This window comes from Sebastes umbrosus, chromosome 20 (assembly GCF_015220745.1).
Source record: "Sebastes umbrosus isolate fSebUmb1 chromosome 20, fSebUmb1.pri, whole genome shotgun sequence".
NCBI lineage: Eukaryota > Metazoa > Chordata > Actinopteri > Perciformes > Sebastidae > Sebastes > Sebastes umbrosus.
Genome location: NC_051288.1, coordinates 9,133,585 through 9,155,564, shown reverse-complemented (window position 1 = coordinate 9,155,564; position 21,980 = coordinate 9,133,585). Strand labels below are relative to the sequence as shown.

Below are 21,980 nucleotides of genomic sequence, written 5' to 3'. Positions count from 1 at the left end.
TTATTATCTAAGGATATGAGAATGTGAAGACTCTAGGGGTATGAAATGTCATCTGGACACATAATGAAATACAGTATATACATGCTGAAAAGGTGGAGCCTATTTCTATCCAATGTTTCACAAGCAAATATCCCAAAACACAGCAAAATAAAATACAAATCAGTGAGCGTCTCCGTTATCTAGTGTTATATAACTATCTGACAAAATGACATAATTATCTTGTCAGTAAATGATATCGCCTTGTCAGGGATACGGCTTTAGGTGCATTTAAAAGCTCATTAAACACGATTAAAGGGTTCTCCAGTCATTTAGTATGGCACTTCCATAAAGCTGGGGGACTTGCAAGAGACAGGTTCAAAAAGAAAATGTCAAATTTGAAGCAGCATATGGCAAACTAAAGCCAAACTAAAAAAAAGTCAGGATATCTCAACCTTTTTTTAGTTTGGCCCCAGAAACACTGGATCCTACACATCCCACAATGCAACTAAATGGCGTCTTTCATAAACCAGACCGGCACCAAATTAAGTATATTGCCAAGAAGTGAAAGTCTACTCCAACATTTTGGACTGAAAACGACTACCAGATGCCAGTGAAACGTCCGCCTACAAAGTGCCGTACAAAAGTAAAACAAAATGATTTCTATTCTATTGTCATATTCTACCAAAATGGCCTGTGTTCAATGGCATATACGGATACTAAAACATCAAGGCCACGCCCATTTTTGGGGGGGAAAGAAAACCGAAGATCCTACAGATAGATGTTAATGCAATCTGATGGTGCATGCATAAGTTTGTATGCTTAATATGTTCTTATTAAACAAATATTTGTTTTTTAAGATGTCTATTTTGAAACCGAGCATTTGCTATACCTTAATAAATTAAGGTCGATCGGTCTGCTGTCATGCCCCTTCCGTCTTCCCCCGTCGAGGTGGATCAATGACCCACCACAGTGGCTGGGTATTACTAATCCAGGCATCAATACATATTTGATTGAATCAGCAGGTATCGTTAGGCTAAGTGGTGTCTGTAAATAATCAACCTGTTAACAGCCAACTGTTGGATCTACAGTGCAATAGCTGCTATACTGTATGAGTGTACTGCAGCAGCTTCCCACCCATGCTACCTATCCACTAGTAGTACCTGTCACCAGCATCATTTAGCCATTTACCACACTGACAGTAAATATTCACACATTTTATGTGCCTCAAAACTCATAGTGAAAGCCCCGTTTCTCTCTTTGGCACAATTCTTTCCCCCAAAATGAGGCGTGGCGTTGGCGATTCGCACTTTAAGACGCGGTGCCGTCTGGTCTATTATACTCTCTCTGCCCGCTCTGTTCACTCCCACATCCCACAATTCATATTCAACATTATTATTAGTTTTTCTCAGACACATATGGTTGTTTGCTGTGTGTTGAGGTGCATGTGTGTACCTAATGGGGCAGCGGCACTGTCCCAGGCACTGAAGCAACGGGGGAGATGGAGACAGAAGAAAATGTCAGCATCGAAGCGAAGCCTTTAAGTATTACTCATCGAAGCTTCGAAGCCCAAAAAATGGTATTCGGGAAAACCCTACAAGCCCAATCCAAGACATCCCCAATGACATCATCAGGTTTAGTCTCTCACAACTGTTTCCACAGGCAGGGTAGCACTCCTTGTGGCAAGTAAACTGACTTTCGTAAGTAAAATCAGTGCAGTGTCCCTTTAAAGTCTGTATTAAGCAAGAGTGCAGCACCAACTTACACAAAATGCAAGACTTCTCAAAGCTGATGAAATGGTGATGAAGAAGCCGATACTGTAAATCAAGAGAAACTGAAATGGTCATCGCTGTGAGCCATGTTTAGGGCAAACGTACAGTGTACTGGGAAACGATTTACCACCTTAATCCAGACAGAAAGATATCGAAACACAATCAGAAGTGCAGTCGAAAGCTTCTGATTCCAGATTAGAGTTTGAGGAAGATTAGGTTTCACAGGGTAATGGAAAAGTCTGATCACAGACAAAACACATCTGAGTAACTGAACTGAGCGTAGCAAGAATTTAAACTGAGTTTGGAAAAAACACCAATAAACAGGAATCCACTTCCAAGATGGAATAGCTCAAACGACACCATCTGCTCTACAACGAACACTACAAATGATCACAAGCTAGAATTGGACAAAGCTGTGGTATCGATTACAATATTAGTTGTAGTAGGTGTGTAGTAAGAAGAAGCAGCTAGATTATAATGCTAACAGCATCTTCAGAGACTGTTACAGGCTACACACACACATACATGTCGACATCAAGGATAGAAACAGATTAGAGCGACCACACAGTCTATTCTGGGAAATGCCCACAGCTCCCAGGCAGTTTGTTACTTCAGTCTCATGGATCAAACTCCGCTCTGGTTTTAGATGAAAAACAGCAGCGATTCGAGCAACAGCAGAGGATATAAAACTGTAACATTACCTCTCGCCTCCGTCTCCAAGCAACGTCAAGGAGCAATGGCTCTGAAGAAAAACACTTGACAAAACTAGCGTTGATCCAGCGAGCAAGGGGAGAGGCAGGAAGAAAGAAAAGAAAGGATGATGAGGGTAAAAAAAAAAAGGCAGAGGGAGAGAGAGAAAACAAGAGCGAGAGCGTGTGGTTTCTTCTTGTGGTAAGAAAAGACAGATGGCCAAGAGGGAGAGAAAGCAGAGCAGAGGACGAGCTACACAGCCGACATTTTAACTGCTGCTGACGCAGGGAGAAAGGAGAGAGAGGGAGGGACGGAGGCAGGGCCGGCTGACACACATTTCCTCTCCTCTCTCTCTCTCTGTGAGTGTGTGTGTGACGCAGGCTCGCTCTCTCTTACTCACCACACTCTTTGACTTGCTCTTTCAATTTCTCTCCCTGCCTCTCAGCTCTCTTTAGAGCGACCTGTCTCACTCCCACTCCTCCCCCTCTACTCTGCTCTGTTCGATTCAGCTTTACTGACACTCATTTCCTTCCTAACACACAAAGATTTAAGTATCAAACTCGAAACTTTAAATCTTAAAAGCCATCTTCACAAACAACTTATTCATACTGGATGCAAAAAATTGCATGTTTTTCGCCCCAAACTGCTTGTGATTATCATAAAGTGGGCATGTCTTGAGGTCAGAGGTCAAGGGACCTCTTCGAAAAATGGCCATGCCAGTTTTTCCTCGCCAAAATTTAGCGTAAGTTTGGAGCGTTATTTAACGTCCTTGGTGACAAGCTAGCATGACATGGTTGGTTCCAATGGATTCATTAGGTTTTCTAGTTTCGTATAATGCCAGTATTTTCACTCTTTGCCCACAACAACCTAAAAATTGCAAGGTCAAACTCCGTCAATGTGGTAATTGCATTAAAAAAATGAGTGGCATTAAAATGGATTTCCATAAACGTGTTATTTTCAAGTTAACTATGACAGCCTTACTAAAAATATACAGTCGGTCATGCTTTGTACAATACCAAATATAAGAATTAGTCAGCTGTTAATCAGGCAACGAATTTGTATCTATCTGCATTTTTTTGCATCGACTTTGCATGTAATCGCGCCGGGCAAAAAGCTGGCTTCGCTCTTGATGTGAATGTGCCGTTAGGTCTTCTAGTTCAATATGATGCCAGTATCTTCACTCTAGCCCGCTACAACCTCTGAAAGATCGAATAGCATGCGGGCCCCGACGGTGGGCCGTCTGATATTTAAGAGGTCAATTAAAAGTGTTTTGGAGAATCGATACAGTATCACAACACATGATATCGTGATACTCATGTGTATCAATATTTTCTTGCACACATATTGTCTACGTAGAATGATAGAGGGACGAGTAGAGCTCACTGTGTGAAAATCTAGTAGCTTTATACAAATGCGTTGTTACGATAATGTCAATTAAGAAACAGTATTTAAAGCGATATAAATACTTCTATATTAACATGGATCAAATGACTATGGAGTCGCATCACAGCAGGTTTCCAGAGGCTGAAGAGACTGATATTTTTCTCAGCAGTTGATGGGAGACCAAACCAGAGCCAAAAGGAGAGTGAAATTCGTAACTTAACTATCAGTTTGACACAAACATGACATGCTGATGTTGCTCTCTGCGTGCTGGATGTGTCAACAGGCAACTGCTTGCCGACAACCTTGAGATATTTAACAAACCTATCAATGAAGTTACACATCCGGTAAATCAGATTGGTGGATCACTTTATTTGGAAGAATATAGTTGCGGTGATGAATCTAGACAACGCTGTTGTTTTTTTGCTGCTTCCTTGAGTGCAGTTGCATACGGTGGAACATCTGTGACCTTCTACAAACTCATTCTAGCACTTTGGTAGTTTGAGTGCTGCTGACTGCATCTGCATCTGTACAGAACATACAGAGACATAGTGCGGAAATATTACAGAATGTTAAGTGTCAAAACAGGGACGTCACGCGGGAGTGGAGTATTTTTAGCCTCAGTCACACCATCAGTGCACTTCCTCTGAGTGGTTCTGAAAAAAACTGATAAATACTGGCCTAGCATGTCTTATGAGTAACAGAAAGTTAGAGAAATGACTGCATATGGAAACGTAATCTGTCCTAGTCTATCTAATCTTTACAGTGACCTTTCATCAAACATATATTTCTTAGAAATATCTCAGCAGATAAGGTGCTGGTTTATCACAGTGTGACGTATACATTTATGTCTTTGTATGTTTTAAACTGGGGTAACCAGGGGTGTAAGAAACTATCAGAAATATTGAACATCAGGAGGTTATATTTTGTGATACTGTATCGATTCTCAAAAAAACTGTATTGATTTATAATTAATTAATTAATTAATTAATTAACTCAGTCAATACTTTATTTCTGTTGCAAAGAGATGCACCCTCTTAGTGTATGTGCCCTCTGAAAGTAGTACTATGATGTTGGATGTTACAGTTACTGTGATAAATGCAAATGCAGATCCCACTGTTCTGATTGCATAAAAGTAAACATTTTTCACCCAGTTTTCCTGAATTCGATTTTTTTTTAAAATCGCAATATATCATCTTGCTCACAGTATCACAATATATCACAATACATTGAATTGTAACCCCTGTATCATGATACGTATCGTGTCGTCAGATTCTTGCCAATACACCGCCCTAGTGGTAACATTGACTTTGGTGTGTACTGTCACTATGGTTGTTGCTATGATTATCTGAGGGGAGGTACTATTATTTATCAGTTTAGTTAAAACCACCAGTGTAAAGAGAGCCTAAGTCCCGCCTCTTCTGGTGGACAGCACTGCCTAGTTTGACCGGAGTTTGCGAATGATTGTCAGCTGCTTCAATTGAATGAACAGCCAATAGGAACGCTTTCTCTCTGAAATGACCTGTGATTGGCCAAAGTCTAGCGTCACGGGCTAGATGTTTCTAAAGCCTGAAAACAGAGCCATGAGGAGGTGCAGAAGTCTAGTTTTCTCTCAGAACACTTGAATTACAATATGCTGAAAGGTTATTATGGAATTTTTGCCCAATGATGCCAAAAATATACTGCCTACTGCAGGTTTAACAAGAGTGTTTGGTTTGAAATAGAGCCTGCTGCCCCACTGCTGAACACTCTAAACCATCACCATTGAACTCATCAGCTGATCACAAACCAGCACTGATTAATCTGTTCATCGCTCAGCACATTTACACTCTGCTACTGTAACAGCACACACACACACACACACACACACACACACACACACACACACACACACACAAACACACAGTTGTACAGTAATATCCTGCTGTCCATCTGCTACACTGATGCAGGATTAAAGCAACACACACACACACACACACACACACACACACACACACACACACACACACACACACACACACACACACACACACACACACACACACACACACACACACACACACACACACACACACACACACACACACACACACACACACACACACACACCTGCTATTAAATCCTGTATCACTCAGTCACAAACATACACATGCATGTGTGCAATGGTAGGTAGTCTCCATGTCTTCTATCTTATTTTCACACAACATTGAGACATTAAAGAAGTGAAGTGACTATAAAAGGAGGAGAGAAACACCTCCCATGTTCTACTGCCTCTGTTTGTCAGAGCGAGAGGCCTGAACCGCTTCTGTGCGGGGAGAATAATGTCTTTTTTTCCTGCAGCCCTCGCTGCCATAAAGGTAAGCTATAATTACACATGCACACACAGATCCACAGGAGGCAGGAGATTACATTAGACCAGCTCCATCTGCTCAGGGGGAGAGAAAGAGAGGCGGGGGGGGCTGGAATTTTTATTGACCCAATTTCCACCAAAAACTAGATCTCAAACCGTCGACTGGTTTACTCTCTGGCCGGCTAACAAGCACATGAGCAAGGCACAAGCCCTAGACTGTTCCAGTAGGTCTGAGGCACACACACACACACACACACACTCCTCTGTTCTCCTGTCATCACAAACAGAGCCAGTACAGTGACCAGATAACAAGATGCCTGCTGATATCTATTTGTGAGCGTGAGCGTGTGTGTGTGTGTGTGTGTGTGTGTGTGTGTGTGTCTTTCATTTTACAAAGTGGGCCATTGTTGCTAGGTAACGTAGCAGGACTTGAGCTGTCTGAGAAGTCAAACAAAGATATTACACTCACTTTTATTCTGGGTCTGTTATCACTGACTTTCCCTCTATCAGCTCCTGCCTATCTGCTGTTTTGCCTGTAATCTGATCAGCGTACACTAGATCAGGGGTTCTCCAATGTTCCCCAGAAATGTTTTTCAAGGACCCAGCAGGAACGGTTCGTTGCGCCCTGAGTCAAATGACTGATACATGACAGATTGACGTGAAGTGTCACAGTCCTATCAGAGTTTCTACTGCCCCAAAGCTAACGTGACTGGGAGTAATGGACACAATATGCTGGTTTTATTGCTGCTAATGGTCCCCATCTGGACATATGTACTTTTTAATGACACGGCATACTGAAAATGTGACGGTACTAGTTTTTCTACAGTATCGCAGGTACCGTCAGGGCTCGAGATTAACGTTGTCCCGTCGTTCCAGGGATGATCGAAAATGTGTTTGGGATGCATTAAACACGCCATCGACACGTCTTTTCCCTGATAATGCTACATTATGAACAACTGCGTTGAAATCGGTAGGAGGAGAGCTAGTTAACATTAGCCGTTAGGAGCCAATAAGCAGCACAGTCCAGCACGAAGCTAACAACTAGCGTTAATGAGAGGTGCCATTGATATACATTATGATGTGTTCAAGCTCTATTCAGTAAAAAGAGTATTGGGTGAAGGTAAATTCTAATGTCATGAAGTGTTCAAATGTAATCTTGTTATAAATCCAGTTGTTTGAAAGAGATGTTTTCACAGCAATATAAAATAGATATTAGAGAGGGAATTATGACCTGTTTAACTTCCTAACAAAAACCAGTATGCAAACAGTACTAAAGGAGTGGATGTTGAAGTACATGGGATTTATTGTTTTTCTTCACAACAGTACATTTCTTTATCAGAAATGAATAACAAGGTTGTTGTTAGAAAGCCATCTGACTGACTTCAATCACCTCATCACTTCATCTCAGCTGTAGTTTTCCTTTGATTCTCTGTGGGGAAAATGAGCAGAAACTAACGAACAGAGACAAATGATACGAGCTCATGAATCGCAAATCATCAGAACCGGGAGGTTTGTTTTGGGAAGATATTTATAGCATCTCTTCAGGGATACTTGCATCAAATCCTCCCTGCTGGCAGCAGCTACAGATAAAACCTCCTCAGGAATTCATTTCTAAAAAAGTACAATACACACACACACACACACACACACACACACACACACTCAACATAAATAAGACGTGTGAAATTACAGCTTCTCTCTCTCCCCTTCTGTCTCTCTTGCTCTGAAATTAGGACAGAGGAGAGCTCTGCCACATAACGTTGGTGTGTAGCAGCACACGGGCACTCAGCCAGATCACAGAAGTGCGTGTGTGCACATGCATGTGTGTGTGTGTGTGTGTGTGTGTGTGTGTGTGTGTGTGTGTGAGCTACAGTGTCCTATTAGTTTTAATGCTGGCTCTGCACCATTGGTCTTTACAACAGAGGTGGCAGACAGACACACTATCTTGTGGTTAGTGGTTGGTTCAGCAGTGTGTCTCTATCTAAAGCACCCCCCCCCATACTAACCTACAGGGTTTCCGATGGGCAATACATGAACAAATGGATTAAATCTGAAAATCATAGTAGATGGAATATTTTATATGGGAAATCCAAGATATGACTTAGAGCTGGGAAATAAATCAATTTTATCAGTTAATTTGAATTCATGGTTCAGGACAATGTTTAAAAGTGAAAGTTGATTTTCATTTTACTAACGCATTAACGCAAATTTGTGTTAGCACCACTAATTTCTTTAACACATTAACGCAACATGCAATTTTTAGGTTGTAGTGGCTCAGTTTTAAAGATACTGGCATCATATGAAACTAAAAAACCTAAGGAATTCATTGGTACCAACCATGTCATACTAGCATGTCGCGAAGGAGGCTAAATAACACTTGGACCATTCACAGCAACTGACAGCAAAATGTCATATGAGCAAAAGGCTGAATATCTTTATAACATATCCTACATCCTTTCCTTCATTTCCTATATGCTGCAGCATGGCCGCCACTCTCTCCTCTATCCTCCCTCATTCCCTTTGTTCACTTTCACACACTCTCTCCCTCTGCCCTTGGCTGTCGTCTGGTCATTGGAATTCACTTGGTGCCTTTGATGGGAGTCTGCAGTGAATGTCTTTAATGAGTTCACACAGTGCTCAATGCTCCCTGGGAGAGAAAGAGAGAGAGAGAGGGAGCGAGAGAGATGATGTAATATCTGGATGAGAGATGCAACCCCGCGCACACACACACACTTCACACACACACTGCAAATGTTAGTGTGAACACAGGAGGCTGAGGGAACAATAGACAGGTGTACAGATCATCAGGAGGGCTTAGATTCTTTAAAAGCATCCCTCTCTCTGTCTGTCTGAGTCACTCTCTCGCCCTCTGTCCACCAGTCTGCCTTCTCTCTCTCCGTCTGTTAGTCTTCCTCTCTGCGGTGTCAGGTGAGATCTGATCCCATGTCAGAACTGCAGGAGGCCAGAGCAGAGCCATGCTGATGAATGAAAACACCAACACCAGGTACAGGCTGCCAATGATGGATGAAACGACAGCATTTGCCTATCCTGACCAACCAGATTGGTTTGTTACATCTGAGAAGCCGTCATTGGAAACCGTTTGGAAAAAAAGGACAGACACTTTCAAAAACTACTTGGCAGATGATTGGATGAACCATCTGTCAATCAAACTCTTGCCGAAGTCAGTCGGGAGAAGAGCGAAAACATGTTTGACAAAAAGTATCCTCTGATTTACAGACGTCTCTTTATACATCCATGGCCACAGAATCATAACCGTTTTCAATCCAAAATGTCGGTAGCGCTAAAGCAGCGCCATCTAGCGGCCGTTGTCAAAAAAGCACCAGAGTTTCGCCCCTTTGCTTCTATACCCTTTGGCCTCTCCATGTTGTCACACACACACACACACACCTAAACCACGTCTGTATCTACCAGTAGCTCCTCACAGGATGCTGATTGGTCCGTGCTCTGGCTTGCCAGAATTTTTTTTTTTTTTTTTAAAAGACCTGTTATCCAAACCGAGAACAACAAAAACTGCATTGTGTGTTTTAATGTTAGATATCTGATGTTACACACATGTGCCAAGAAGTCATGTAACAGTGTTGCTTCATTATTTCCTGTGCTGTGTTGTGTAATGCTGACATTCCGCTTCAGTAATGGAGTCATGTCCAGTGATCACTGTAACATAAAGCTGTTGTGTCAGTGTGGGAAGCCTGAAGACGCCCTTCCTTCCTTCCTAAGCACAGCACAAACACAACACAGGCAGGCCATTATCTAGATAAACACAGCCACTATCAGCTTTATTAGCTCCATTAATGGGACGGTGTATGCAGCCCGACGCTGACTGTCATGTGTGACGAATGGGACAAAATTTCAGCAGCATGTACATGTATGTGTTTGGTAAACAAGCATCTGATCAGCTATATTAGCAAAGAGCTAAGCTACTAATCCATGCCTACGCCTATGTACAGTAATACGGATGGGGTCATTGATTCAGTTATAAAATAAGTTTGGTTTTTAAATTCAGTACTCTTTATTGACTATTGAACAAATATGATTGTTGCTTACTATGTTCAAACTGTATAAGTGTTGTTGAAAGTGCTGACACATCGCACTCAATTTCCTTTGTTTAAATGCATTTGCATACACAACATAAAACAAACAGAGACATGTAAAACATCTGCAGTTTGGTATTTCTAAATTTAAAAGATGAAGCAAAGCATGTTATGACCAAGGCAGCACAAAACTGTTAATCTGAGTAATGTTGCAAATCAATGACCAGGACTTATTTATGGTCATATTGGAATTTTATACAATTTTTTGCACCAATCTGATGCAAATTGATTTGGTCAGGTATTTAAATTTTAGTACATTTTTTAACGATTAACAATTATTAAATGCATCATATTACCTTTACATAGTGATACATGATTTTATCTGTATCTAAGATTAAGAAGGAAGGAGGTGACCTGTTACTCTCCTAGATAATAGAATGTGAAATCATTGAAGACTCTTCCTATAAAGAATAACACTGCAGTATTTTGTTACGTACACTTCACTACTAAAAACTAATCACGTAGCGCTAATATCGAATCACAATATTACAGAGTCACTACACTTGAAGGAATTGTAACACACAGCAGTATCAATTGTTGAATATTACATTGGGAGTCTACCGGTCTTCATCTTTCTCTCCTGTCGGATACATCAAGACAACAATTTGTCTCAGCCAAATCTCTATGAACAGATTCTGCATATGAATGTAGAATCTGTAGGCAAACGGGACAAGATTGTGGCACCGAAAGCGTTTTGGTTTCCGTTTATAGTCCGAGTTGTATCGACCAATCACGTTCAAGCAGGCTTTGGTTGAACGCAGGTAAACAGTCAGTGTAGAGAGCGAAGGAGGCAGAACACGTTGGCGGAAATTTAATCTGGGAACCCATCGGCTATCGTCTGATGATGATTTAGCTTTTTATTGGTTTCAAATTAGCTTAGTTGGTATTATTTACTACTATAACACACAGACTAAAGACCTATGCTGTATCAGAACGTTTCATCACATCCTGTATGTCGGCAGCTGTCCTCACATAAAAGGTGTCATGGTGCGAGTGTGTAGCAAGATGTGTCATCACAGACCACATGTCACACACAGACTGAGGAGTAGAGCAGAGCGGTGAGAGAGGAGATACACACAGAATATTCTGTTACTGAAGCAGCCCTGTGCCACACCTCGAGTGTATGTGGTTATCCTGCCACATCAACACTGAACCAGACCAACCACAGACCAGGAAGACTGCTAACAAATGTGTATTTCTGACATACAGGAGTAATCTGTCCGCCTGACAAAGATCAAGATCAAAAAGATGATGCAACCTGCCCAACTTCCCTCTCTGTGTAATCTGTTTGAATCTGAGGAAGAAGCAATAATAGTGTTGACCACCTACAAATTAGCTAGAACCAAGGATTCCTTCAAGCATCTAGGATCAATATTTTTATAATAGCAATGTATTCAATAGGTGCTTTTCCATCCACCTGTTTTTGTGCACATTTTCAATTTGGGCATAACAAAACCTGACAAAAGTCTTACACCCTTAATGTTGATAAGAGCATTAAATACTTGACAAATCTCCCTTTAAGGTACATTTTGAAGAGATAAAAAAACGTGTCATTAATTTGCGATTAATCGCAATTAACTATGGACGATCATGCGATAAATCGCAATTAAATATTTTAATCGATTGACTGCCCTATTGCAAATATATAATATGACACATTCTATGTAAGTGCATAGAGAGAGCTGCATAAAATCAGAGTCAAATTCCTTGTACGTATATAGTGTACTTGGCAAAATAAATCTGATTCTGATTAACTTTACAAAGTTGCATGAACTTTAAAGAATGTCAGAATAGTGAAATTGACTAAATGAATGTGGTAAGACATTTTGAATGTGCTGGACAGCAGACTGAAATTTATACAGGAAGTTTTTAGAGGAACTCAATAGACGACATCAATTTCACAATGACATATTTCAACACTTACAGTACAGTCGTAGCATTGACATCACTGCCGTATGAGATTGAGAGAGGGGAAAATGAAGAGTGAAGAGGCAACAGCAAATCCTGTCTCACTAAACACGTTATCAGTCCCTCAGCAGACAGGAAGCTCAAACAAGACTCATTTCCTCCACACACACATGCACACACACGCACACAGTGAAGTGAAGTGAAGTGAATGGGGAGGTGTGAGCACTTCCTCTCCTGTGAACAAAAACAATATGAGAGGAAGGCAGAGGAGTGACAGTCGGACCTACGGTATGTGTGTGTTGTCCAGGTGTTTCAGCATGTGCATGTTCATATTTCTGTGCATGCAACAGCATCTGTACTGAAGTGCAGATTGTGAGTGGGTGTATTATCATATGATGTGTGTGATGAGATGATGTAGTGAAACCATTTTTTGAAAATTGACCTCACTGTATCAAATGACCTGTAGTGACCTCTAGGATAATCACAGCCTCATGAAACTTTACAGCCACAAACTAGAGACCAAGAGCATTCAGAGGATGGATGGCTTTTCTTGGTAGATTGACAATAAGGGGGTTTCTGAGCAGTTTACACAGCAGAAGTGCTCGCCATCCAATCAGAGAGAAATGCAATTCTTGCAGAAATCTCTAAATGCCAAAAGTTTTTGATCCCAAATCACAGCATGGCTTTTTCTATGGTGTTCCTCAAGGTCTTGGTGTCTTAATGTTGTATTTTGGAGGGATTATTAACCATTTTTATCAATTCTTGAGTGGTAAAAAAAATGAATGGTAAAAAAGCACCAAATCTGTGGAACAAATGGTATCAACCCAAAAATTGCTGCAACAACTTATGAGACACAATAGAGCAAAAAAAGTCAAAAACAGGTTTATTGTGGGTCTCAGAGGGTTAATCGTTTGGTAAACAAAATGTCAGAAAATAGTGAAAAAACACAATCACATTTTCCCAGAGCCCAAAGGGGATTTCTTCAAATGGCTTGTCTGAGTAACAGTCCAAAACCAGAAACATATTTATTTTACTATCACACATGACGAAGAAACTCAGCAAATCCCCACGACTGAGAAGCTCAATTGACTACTAAACTATTAATGAAGAAGTTGTTTAGCTCTACATACTGGAGCACTAAAGCTCGTAAGCTCCATGTGATAAGGGGACAGTTATCAGCTCGGCAACATGTCTTCACATGGCTCACACTATCCTCACTGTGTAAATAACACACACTGTCCTCTGGTCCATGTTAGGTTGTGCTCGTCTGTACTATATTTGATCACCAGTGATATGACACACAAACCATGCTGCATCACATGACCAGGGGGTCACGGACCCAACCCAAACATCCAGCCCTGTCTCGGGTGACAGCAGCAGCTCTTTACACAACAAGGATCATCTGTCACACACATATATATACATACAGACCATATACATTGGCATGCAAACAAATGATCGTACTAGGACTCTCATTTACACAACACTCCTCATTCTCTCTCTCTCTATTAAAAGATGCCTGCATCAGCACAGTGGGCAGCTGCACACACACACACACACACACACACACACATACACACATGCACAGCTGCACTGACATACTTTAACAGATGACTAGTGTGAAAGGGAAAAGGTCACAAACATCTGTATATATATGTATATGTGTGTGTGTGTGTGTGAGTGTGAGTGTGAGTGTGCGTGCGTGCATGCATGTGTGATGAAATGGGCTGTTTCCATTAGCTATGGTTATCCTATAGGAGTGATAAATGACAGTGCAGCCTGACACCACCTGTCATTAAACCAACACACACAGAGCAACATGCCTCATACATGTTCACACACGTGCAATGCAAACACTGATGAACACAACCTTCACACACGTACACACTTAAGATCGAACTGGACCTGTAACACACTGACTGTATCGATGCCGTTTCACATGAAGTGCAATGAAGCAGCAATCATGTGAATTATCCAGCTCCTGGGGGATTAGATGAAGTCAATACTCTCACTATACTGTGTCTGTATGTGTCGGTATGCGGCTCATAAGCAGCACATAGGCTCTTGTGTGAACATACGAGACCTTTCTGTCAAAGTCTACACATGTTGCATTTTTCAGACACACATTCATGCACATTTTGTTTTCCGGGAGTACACAGCTTCCAAGAATATCATCTTAAAGGGGCTATCAAAGAGTACAGAAGCAAAGAGATGAAACTCTGGGGCTTTTTTTGACAATAGCCACTAGATGGAGTTGCGGTAGCGCTAGGCGGGACTGGACCGCCCTGCACGCTCATATGATATATCCGCTTCTGCCAGCTTCCTGCTAGCTGTGTACGGCTGTAATAATGTATATATTAGCTGTAATTCGTCACTTTTATTATCTTATAATACACCCATGGGCTGTATGCTGTAAGCCTGTACCGTGGTGGACGTATTAACGTCTCTGTTCCCAAACAACCGGCTATCAGCCAGTAGCTAGTAGTGCTAGTAGCATGACATCAACAGAATTTAATGTAGTTGTAGGCTATTTACTAACACGCAGGGCAAAAACAAAAGGACACATCCTCTTACACATCGTGAGTCCAAGATAAAACTTTAATCATCTGGGTGTCCCCAGTCGTCATGAGGGATGCTTATCATATGTTGTTCATTACTCGACAAACTGTGTGCTAAACCGTCTCCTCCCATTCAGGCTGTCCTATAGTAAAAATGGAGTCATCCGGATGGATGGCTTCTCCAATAGTTATAATAGTATGCATATTTATCCTCAGCCAATCAGAAAGAGTTAACTGGGTGATGGATGTGAAGTGGTTTGAATGGAAAATGTTTCAGCCGAACATCATTTAAATTATATAACAATATGTCCTCATATAGTTGCCTGCCCTGGAAATAACCACGGCAAACCATGGGGAATATGAAAAATTTAATATTTTTCAGGATAACATGAAGAGAATGACTCTCCATTCTGTTAAGAAATTATGAATTAATCATCACCACAAGAATTATGGATGTAGAGACATCTATCTTCTTTGTAGTGTGTGTGTATAAATCTGTCTCTAGCCCTCCCCGCACAGTGCACGATCAGCCCGCCATTAATGGGTCACTTCTAACGACATCTTCCAGGCGTTCAGTCCGGGACAGCTCTCCCAGGAGACTGGAGGTCCCTCTGACTGTGACCATTTGTCTGTCAAGTGTCCTCGGTGGGACGCAAAGTACGGAGAACTGTTTTTTTCTGGGCTGTGGCAGATACAAGGAAACAGTCGGTCAGTCAATGACATTATCAAGCACTAAAATAAAGAGATAAGACCGATCTTATCAGGCTTTTATGATACAGGGAAGCCATTATCAATAGAGCTGGGACTGTTTCTGATTTAGCCTGATTCAAGATGGTACATTTGATGTCCTTCTGTGTGTGGAGTCTGCATTTTCCCCCCATGTCTACTCTGGTTTCTTTCCACAGGGCAGAGACAGGGCTGGAGCTGTCAATTGTTTTAGTAATCTAGTATTCTAAAGATTATTCCATCAATTAATTGAGTAATTGGATAAAAAAAATACTTTTGCTATGTTAAAGGTGCAGTGTGTAGGATTTGGCGGCATCTAGCGGTGAGGTTGCAGATTGCAACCGACTGAAACTCCCATGTGCCAAGCGTGTAGGAGAACTACGGTGGCTGACGCGTAAACATGAGAGCCAGTGTTTGGTTTGTCCTTTCTGGGCTTCCAAAATATGGGCGGCCCGTCAGATTTTTAAGAGGTTAAATAAAAATCGCAAGTTGCATTAATGAGTTAAAGAAATGAGTGCCGTTAAAATGAATTTGCGTTAACGCGTTATTATCACGTTAACTTTGACATCCCTACTATCAATATTATTTCTGACAATAGATCCCCCTAGATGCAACACACTGTTCCTTTAAGGATAAATAGTAAACATACAAAGGAGAAAATAAGACTGTACAACTAATTGGTTTCCTTTTTAGAAACAATCTACATTTTTATAGCATAAATAGAATACATTATCTGTCAAAACTCAACCCCTTTAGTGCATTTAAGTGCCACATTACATTCTGAGTTTCAAGGCTCAAGACTAACTTTTTTCACCACCGTCCTGAAAAATAATTTCAACCGTCCGAAAGTTAGTGTAAACCTTTAGTAGCTACAATCAACCATTTAGTTAAGTGTAATTCCACACTGCAGACATGACATACATACCTACAGTTTATAAATACCTTAAAAACCTTTTTAGCTTCTGTCAGCATGAATCAACTCTAGAAAAGAATACTTTCAAGAAACAGACGGCAGATCAGTCATGCAACCCGTAGCTGATACTTCATCTAGATCAGATTACTGCGTCCTCCTACAGCTACTACTGCTGCAGCTGTCTCTATACCAGCAGTACATGTTCTATTAATACTCTTACTGCTGCACAGAAGCAATGATCAATCCTACAATAGCAGACCAGAGGCAAGTTCTGCTGGATTTCAGCTCAGACATTCCTTGCTTCTCTCAGTCCTCCACCCCTCCCTGTGTGTCTGCACTCTGCTGTGATCAGGCTGTTTAACTGCGTCTTTGTTCTTCGGAGCTAATTTGCTATTAAGGAGGAGAGCCTCTGTGAGGGATTCCACACGCTGCCTAAAGTGAGTGATTACACACCGGGCTCAGTGGATGCGCAGCAGCTGGAGATGCATCCATTTACTGCCACACTACAGCTCTGCTATCAGCTTTAGAAGGGAAGTTAATGACCTTCTAACCTACTTGTGGAGTGAAAACAATCCATTGATTAGTGGCTCGTAGGGCCGGGATGATACACCTATCTTCTGATTAGATACTGTCACGATACTTGGGTGCCGATTTGATATGTATTGCGATTTTTAAGTATTGCGATCCTACGAGTATTGTGATTCGATATTACGATTATATTATGAGTTGTATTACAGAAAACTATTTTCCACTACATAAACAATGTGCACACATCTGTGAAAGTCTACAAACCCATGAAGACCTATAGCTGAGATAAGAAGCACAAGACAGAGAGATGAATGAAAAGAGCATGACAGGGAGAGAGGGAGAGGGAGAGAGAGAGAGAGAAAGAGAGAGAGAGTAAAAACAAACTAAGGCTAACAATGACAACTATGAGGAAACAGAGCGAAAGAGAGACACAGTGTGTGTGTTAGTATTTGTGTGTTAGTGAGTGGAGGTCACAGGGGTTTAGTTATGTAACCATGTAATAACTAGACAAGCAATCTGCTGGGTCCGTCTGTGTGACGACTAATCTGTGTCTGTGACTGTGGAGGTGTCTGTTTCTAGGTGAATGTGTCAATAATAATCAACGTCAGTGTTCCTGCGGACGTGTTGAAAGACTGTGTATGTGCAAGCAGGTCACACTTTCTGAACAACTTAACTTTGAGTTTAATTAAGGAGCGGGTAAACAACGACAGTTTAAGTTTTGACCAAATTGTTGCTGCATTAAAAAGGTTTACACTTGAATTGTAATTACTGTTCATTTTTCGGGCTGAAAAAGTTTGATCGGTACATCCCTAACAAGCAGCCTGCACTTTGGTTCACTTGGAAACGGTCCGAGACCTCCTCTCTCAAGCGGTCTTGGACCGGTTGTTTTGGTCCACACCAGAGTTAAATTACTGCTTTCACAACTGCCCAAAGGAAACGTACCAGAGTTTGATTAAAATAGACTAAATGTTAGCTTGTGAAAGCGCCCTAAGAGTAGGTAATAAAGTTACTTGTTATTCAAATTTGATTCCTGTGAACTGTTAATGGGTGAATAATCATCTTGAGCATGGCTCAGAATCTGATGGAGCTTTGAAATAATTGAACCTCTAGGATTTCTGAAAGAAATTCAGTTAAAGTTACGTGAATAAACATTTATAAAAGAGTTTTCATATAAAATATATACACATGAAAAATATCTATTTAACGGTTCCTTCTTAAAAGTCTGTGTTTGGTGCTACAATATCACAGCATCATGTTCCGTTAAACATTATTATGTTATCTTTAATATCACAATCCAAACGTTATCTACTCTTATGGAGCGCAGAGCAAAGTTTTGGTGAGCAGGCATCTGGAGAACAGAGATACGGTCTGTCAGATCCATGGAAAAGAGACGGCAAACTGGTTTGTAATGAAGGATTTAAAATTCACTCGTTCTGATTAACAGGGCTCAGCGGGCGGACATGTCACTTCACCGGAAACATCTCTAAACGCACAGTAGGGGGTGAATTCTACAGATTAGTTTATAACATCTTAAATCTGATAGTAACCAGAGTCCAAAATAAATTTTTTGGCTCACCGGCCAAGCATATTTTTTACCGGCCAAAATAATAAATTACTTTTTTCATTGAAATAATATGTTGAATGCAAACTTATGGAAGAGGCCAGAGCAAAATAATGTAAATATATTGGTGGTTAATCAATTCAAGCATTAGTAATAGGCTTGGTCAGTGTAACCGAGCATAGTTTTTTATTACATGACTATTTTGGTACAAACGTTTACCTGCCAGTTTGGCGGATAGCCATCTGAGATTTACTCGCCAACACATCTCCCTAGGGAGGCACCCAGGGGGCATCCTTATCAGATGCCCAAACCACCTCAGCTGGCTCCTTTCAACGCAAAGTAGTAGCGGTTCTCCTCCGAGTCCCTCACGGATGACTGAGCTTCTCACCCTATCTCTAAGGGAGACGCCAGCCACCCTCCTGAGAAAACCCATTTCGGCCGCATGGACCCGCGATCTAGTTCTTTCAGTCATAACCTAGCCCTCATGACCATAGATGAGAGTAGGAACGAAGACTGACCGGTAGATTGAGAGCTTTGCCTTCCGGCGCAGCTCTCTTTTCGTCACAACAGTGCGGTAAAGCGAATGCAATACCGCCCCCGCTGCTCCGATTCTCTGGCCAATCTCACGTTCCATTGTCCCATTGTCCCCTCACAAGACCCCAAGGTACTTGAACTCCTTCACTTGGGGTAAGGACTCATTCCCTACCCGGAGTAGGCAATCCATCGGTTTCCTGCTGAGAACCATGGCCCCCTGATAGTAATCGGCTTAATATCAGCGAAAGGAAAAACAATACAGCGATCATCCCTTCAATCGTTGATATACGATCCGATCGCCAATCGGCACAAGCCTATTTTCAATGAAAAGCATGTTCAAGCAACAGCAAAAAATTCAGCCAGAAAGGTAATGATATGCTTCTCCATGTTCTGCTTAATGTGCAACTTGGAATTCTTTTAATCTTATCATTCCATTGTTATTCATTAAAATCGAACGCATAACTGAACTGAGTGATCCACTGCTTCTTGAGGCTTACAGCTTCATTTCCCACTGGTGTGTGTGTGTGTGTGTGTGTGTGTGTGCGTGTACTAGATTTTGATGTTGTTGCTATGACAATAGCAGCAGAGGGGCAGTGATATGACGAATGATTGAAAAAAACAGGAGGAGTCAGACAGAGAAAAACAACCAGGAAAAAATTTACTGTGTGTATGTGTGTGTGTGTGTGTGTGTGTGTGTGTGTGTGTGTGTGTCTGTGTAAGTCTTTGAACTCTTATCTCTCGTGCATGTGCCAGATGGTGCCGTGCACTCTGCTATTACATAATCAAAACAGTGAATCACATTTCCACGCACACACTCGCAGCCGCTGTCGGGCAAACAGTCCAAAACTAAATGCCAAATGTCAAACATTTAAGAAGCAGTGAGGCACAGACACACAAAACATTTAGCTCCAACAGACTCTGTAGGAGTTCACAACACACACCCACACTGCTTCAGCAGAAGCATGACCACACACACACACCACTGTCAGCTCACTGTGTGTACAGTGTGCATGTGAGGAATAGTGTGACATACGGATGACAACAAAAACACCACAGGAACCACACTGGCACCACAACAAAGCATGTGTGTGTGTGTGTGTGAGATGACACAGAGACACAGAGCAGACTCGGCATCACAATGCAGATGTGTTCACCGATAACAACACGCACACACACAGATACGACAGAGTGTGGTGTTCCTATTAAGACCACTATCAGACAAATACATTTAACTGTGGTTTCAACTGCAACTTTACACCCACAGTCAGTCACAGCCCTCAATCAGGATCCTTAGGTTACCTCCAAGTTTAACCATTAACCTCAAATCAGATCCTTTCTTATCTAAATCAATATAGATTACTTCCCTACAACTCAAATCAAAGACATACTTCTGAACACACACATCAAATGTGAAGCCTTTATTCTGCTTTAGGTGCCTTTCAAACTGGTAGCAATATCTTGTATCTGATAGGGGTGGGAAAAAAAATCGATTCACATACAGTATGTATTGCAATTTTTTTACGATTTTGAAATAGATTAAGATAGAACAACTGAAGACTGGTTCTTCCAGTGGACACGCAGGTAAGGCACCCAAGTGTTTTAAATGGTTGTTGGGTTCCTTGAGGCTAACATGTCCAGTATCTCAGCTACAGAGGAATTAATCCAAAAACAACACGATGACTTAAAAAAGTGGAGAAGAGTGTCAACATTCCAAACCAAGTCCCTCACAACGAGGATAAAAACGGTGGCCTTTAGAAGCTCAGTAGATACAGCCCAACACAGAGCAGCTGGTAAACACAGCAGGGCTGCCACCCAGTAACCACTCACACAAAGAAATGACCACAGACACACAGAAATGTAGCAACACAAAGTGAGGATGAAGAATGCGGTGTGGTCACATGGCTGCCTGTTTCTATTATGGTGTCCAGCCTATAAATAGAAAACAAAGGTCTTACCAGGGCAGGCCACTGTATGTGTTTGGCCTTGGTTGCCTGCAGCACGCCTCCTGCTCCTCCACCTGCTCCTGCTCCTCCTCCTCCTCCTCCTCCTCCTCCTCCCTCCTTCCTCTTGGCCCAGACCAGCTGGTGCTCCAGTAGAAACAGCTGGAAATCCTCATAGACCTTCACCCACTCTCTCTTCTCCCACTCCTGGTCGTCAAACTCCACATATACCTGCAGCACACAGAAAGACAATTATCAATAACAACATCACAAACCTAAGCAATTAGGAGTGCAGTCGGGTTTCACATTTTAGACTTGGATTAGACCTGCCTATTGGACTAGTATTAGACTGAGAACACAGCTGCATTATTATATCAATTCTTTCTACAGTGCAGGAGAAGAAGAAGAATTATTTGTACATATGAAAATCGAAGTGTCCAGAAGTATGCACATTAACACAGATGCTGTACATATAAAACACACTGTTAAAAACACATAGGACTCCTGGGTACTTTTGAAACACACAATCCAACTGCATATGAACTAAAAACAAAGGTTTGGGTTGTGCGAGTGAAGCACCAGCAGCTCTTTGATAGCATTAAATGCAGTTTGATCACAGAGTCAACAACTACACTTTCATGAGTGCAAGACTGTGAGTGTGTGTGTGTGGCTGGGTATTAGCCATCTTCCTGTCTTCTGCTACATCCACACGAATATGTTTTCATTTAAAAACACGTAACTTTTGCTACCTTTATGCCTAGCGTCCACACATCACTGCCGTTTTAGAACCCCTAAAACGGAGAGGTTTGCCGACGCCGTTTTAGTCTTAAAACTTGCGGGACGGACAGAAATGGACACTTTTGAAAACGTTGACGCAGACACCCACGTTCGCTTCTTGATTGGGTCTCATCAGTCATGATGTGTCCTTTTCCGATTCGTCACACCCCTACTGTGATTACCGTGCGACATGGATGACGAATTACAGGTGTTGCTGACCTTGTTGGCTGTGCTAGCAGCTGTTGTGCAGTGAAA

The 21,980-nt window shown here is 41.6% G+C and overlaps 1 protein-coding gene across 3 annotated transcripts in view; it reads right to left on the bottom strand.

The window, feature by feature from the left end:
• jmjd1cb (jumonji domain containing 1Cb) overlaps nucleotides 1-21,980 on the bottom strand; it is a 124,244-nt gene that overhangs the window by 49,255 nt on the left and 53,009 nt on the right. Inside the window, exon 2 of one of the 3 annotated variants that reach the window (XM_037755469.1) lies at nucleotides 20,964-21,179. In XM_037755469.1, coding sequence (XP_037611397.1) covers nucleotides 20,964-21,179 — 216 coding nt within the window. Of the gene's footprint in view, nucleotides 1-2,449; nucleotides 2,736-12,204; nucleotides 12,330-20,963; nucleotides 21,180-21,980 lie in introns of those variants that run through there. The other 2 variants (XM_037755471.1, XM_037755470.1) reach the window with 2 other exon arrangements.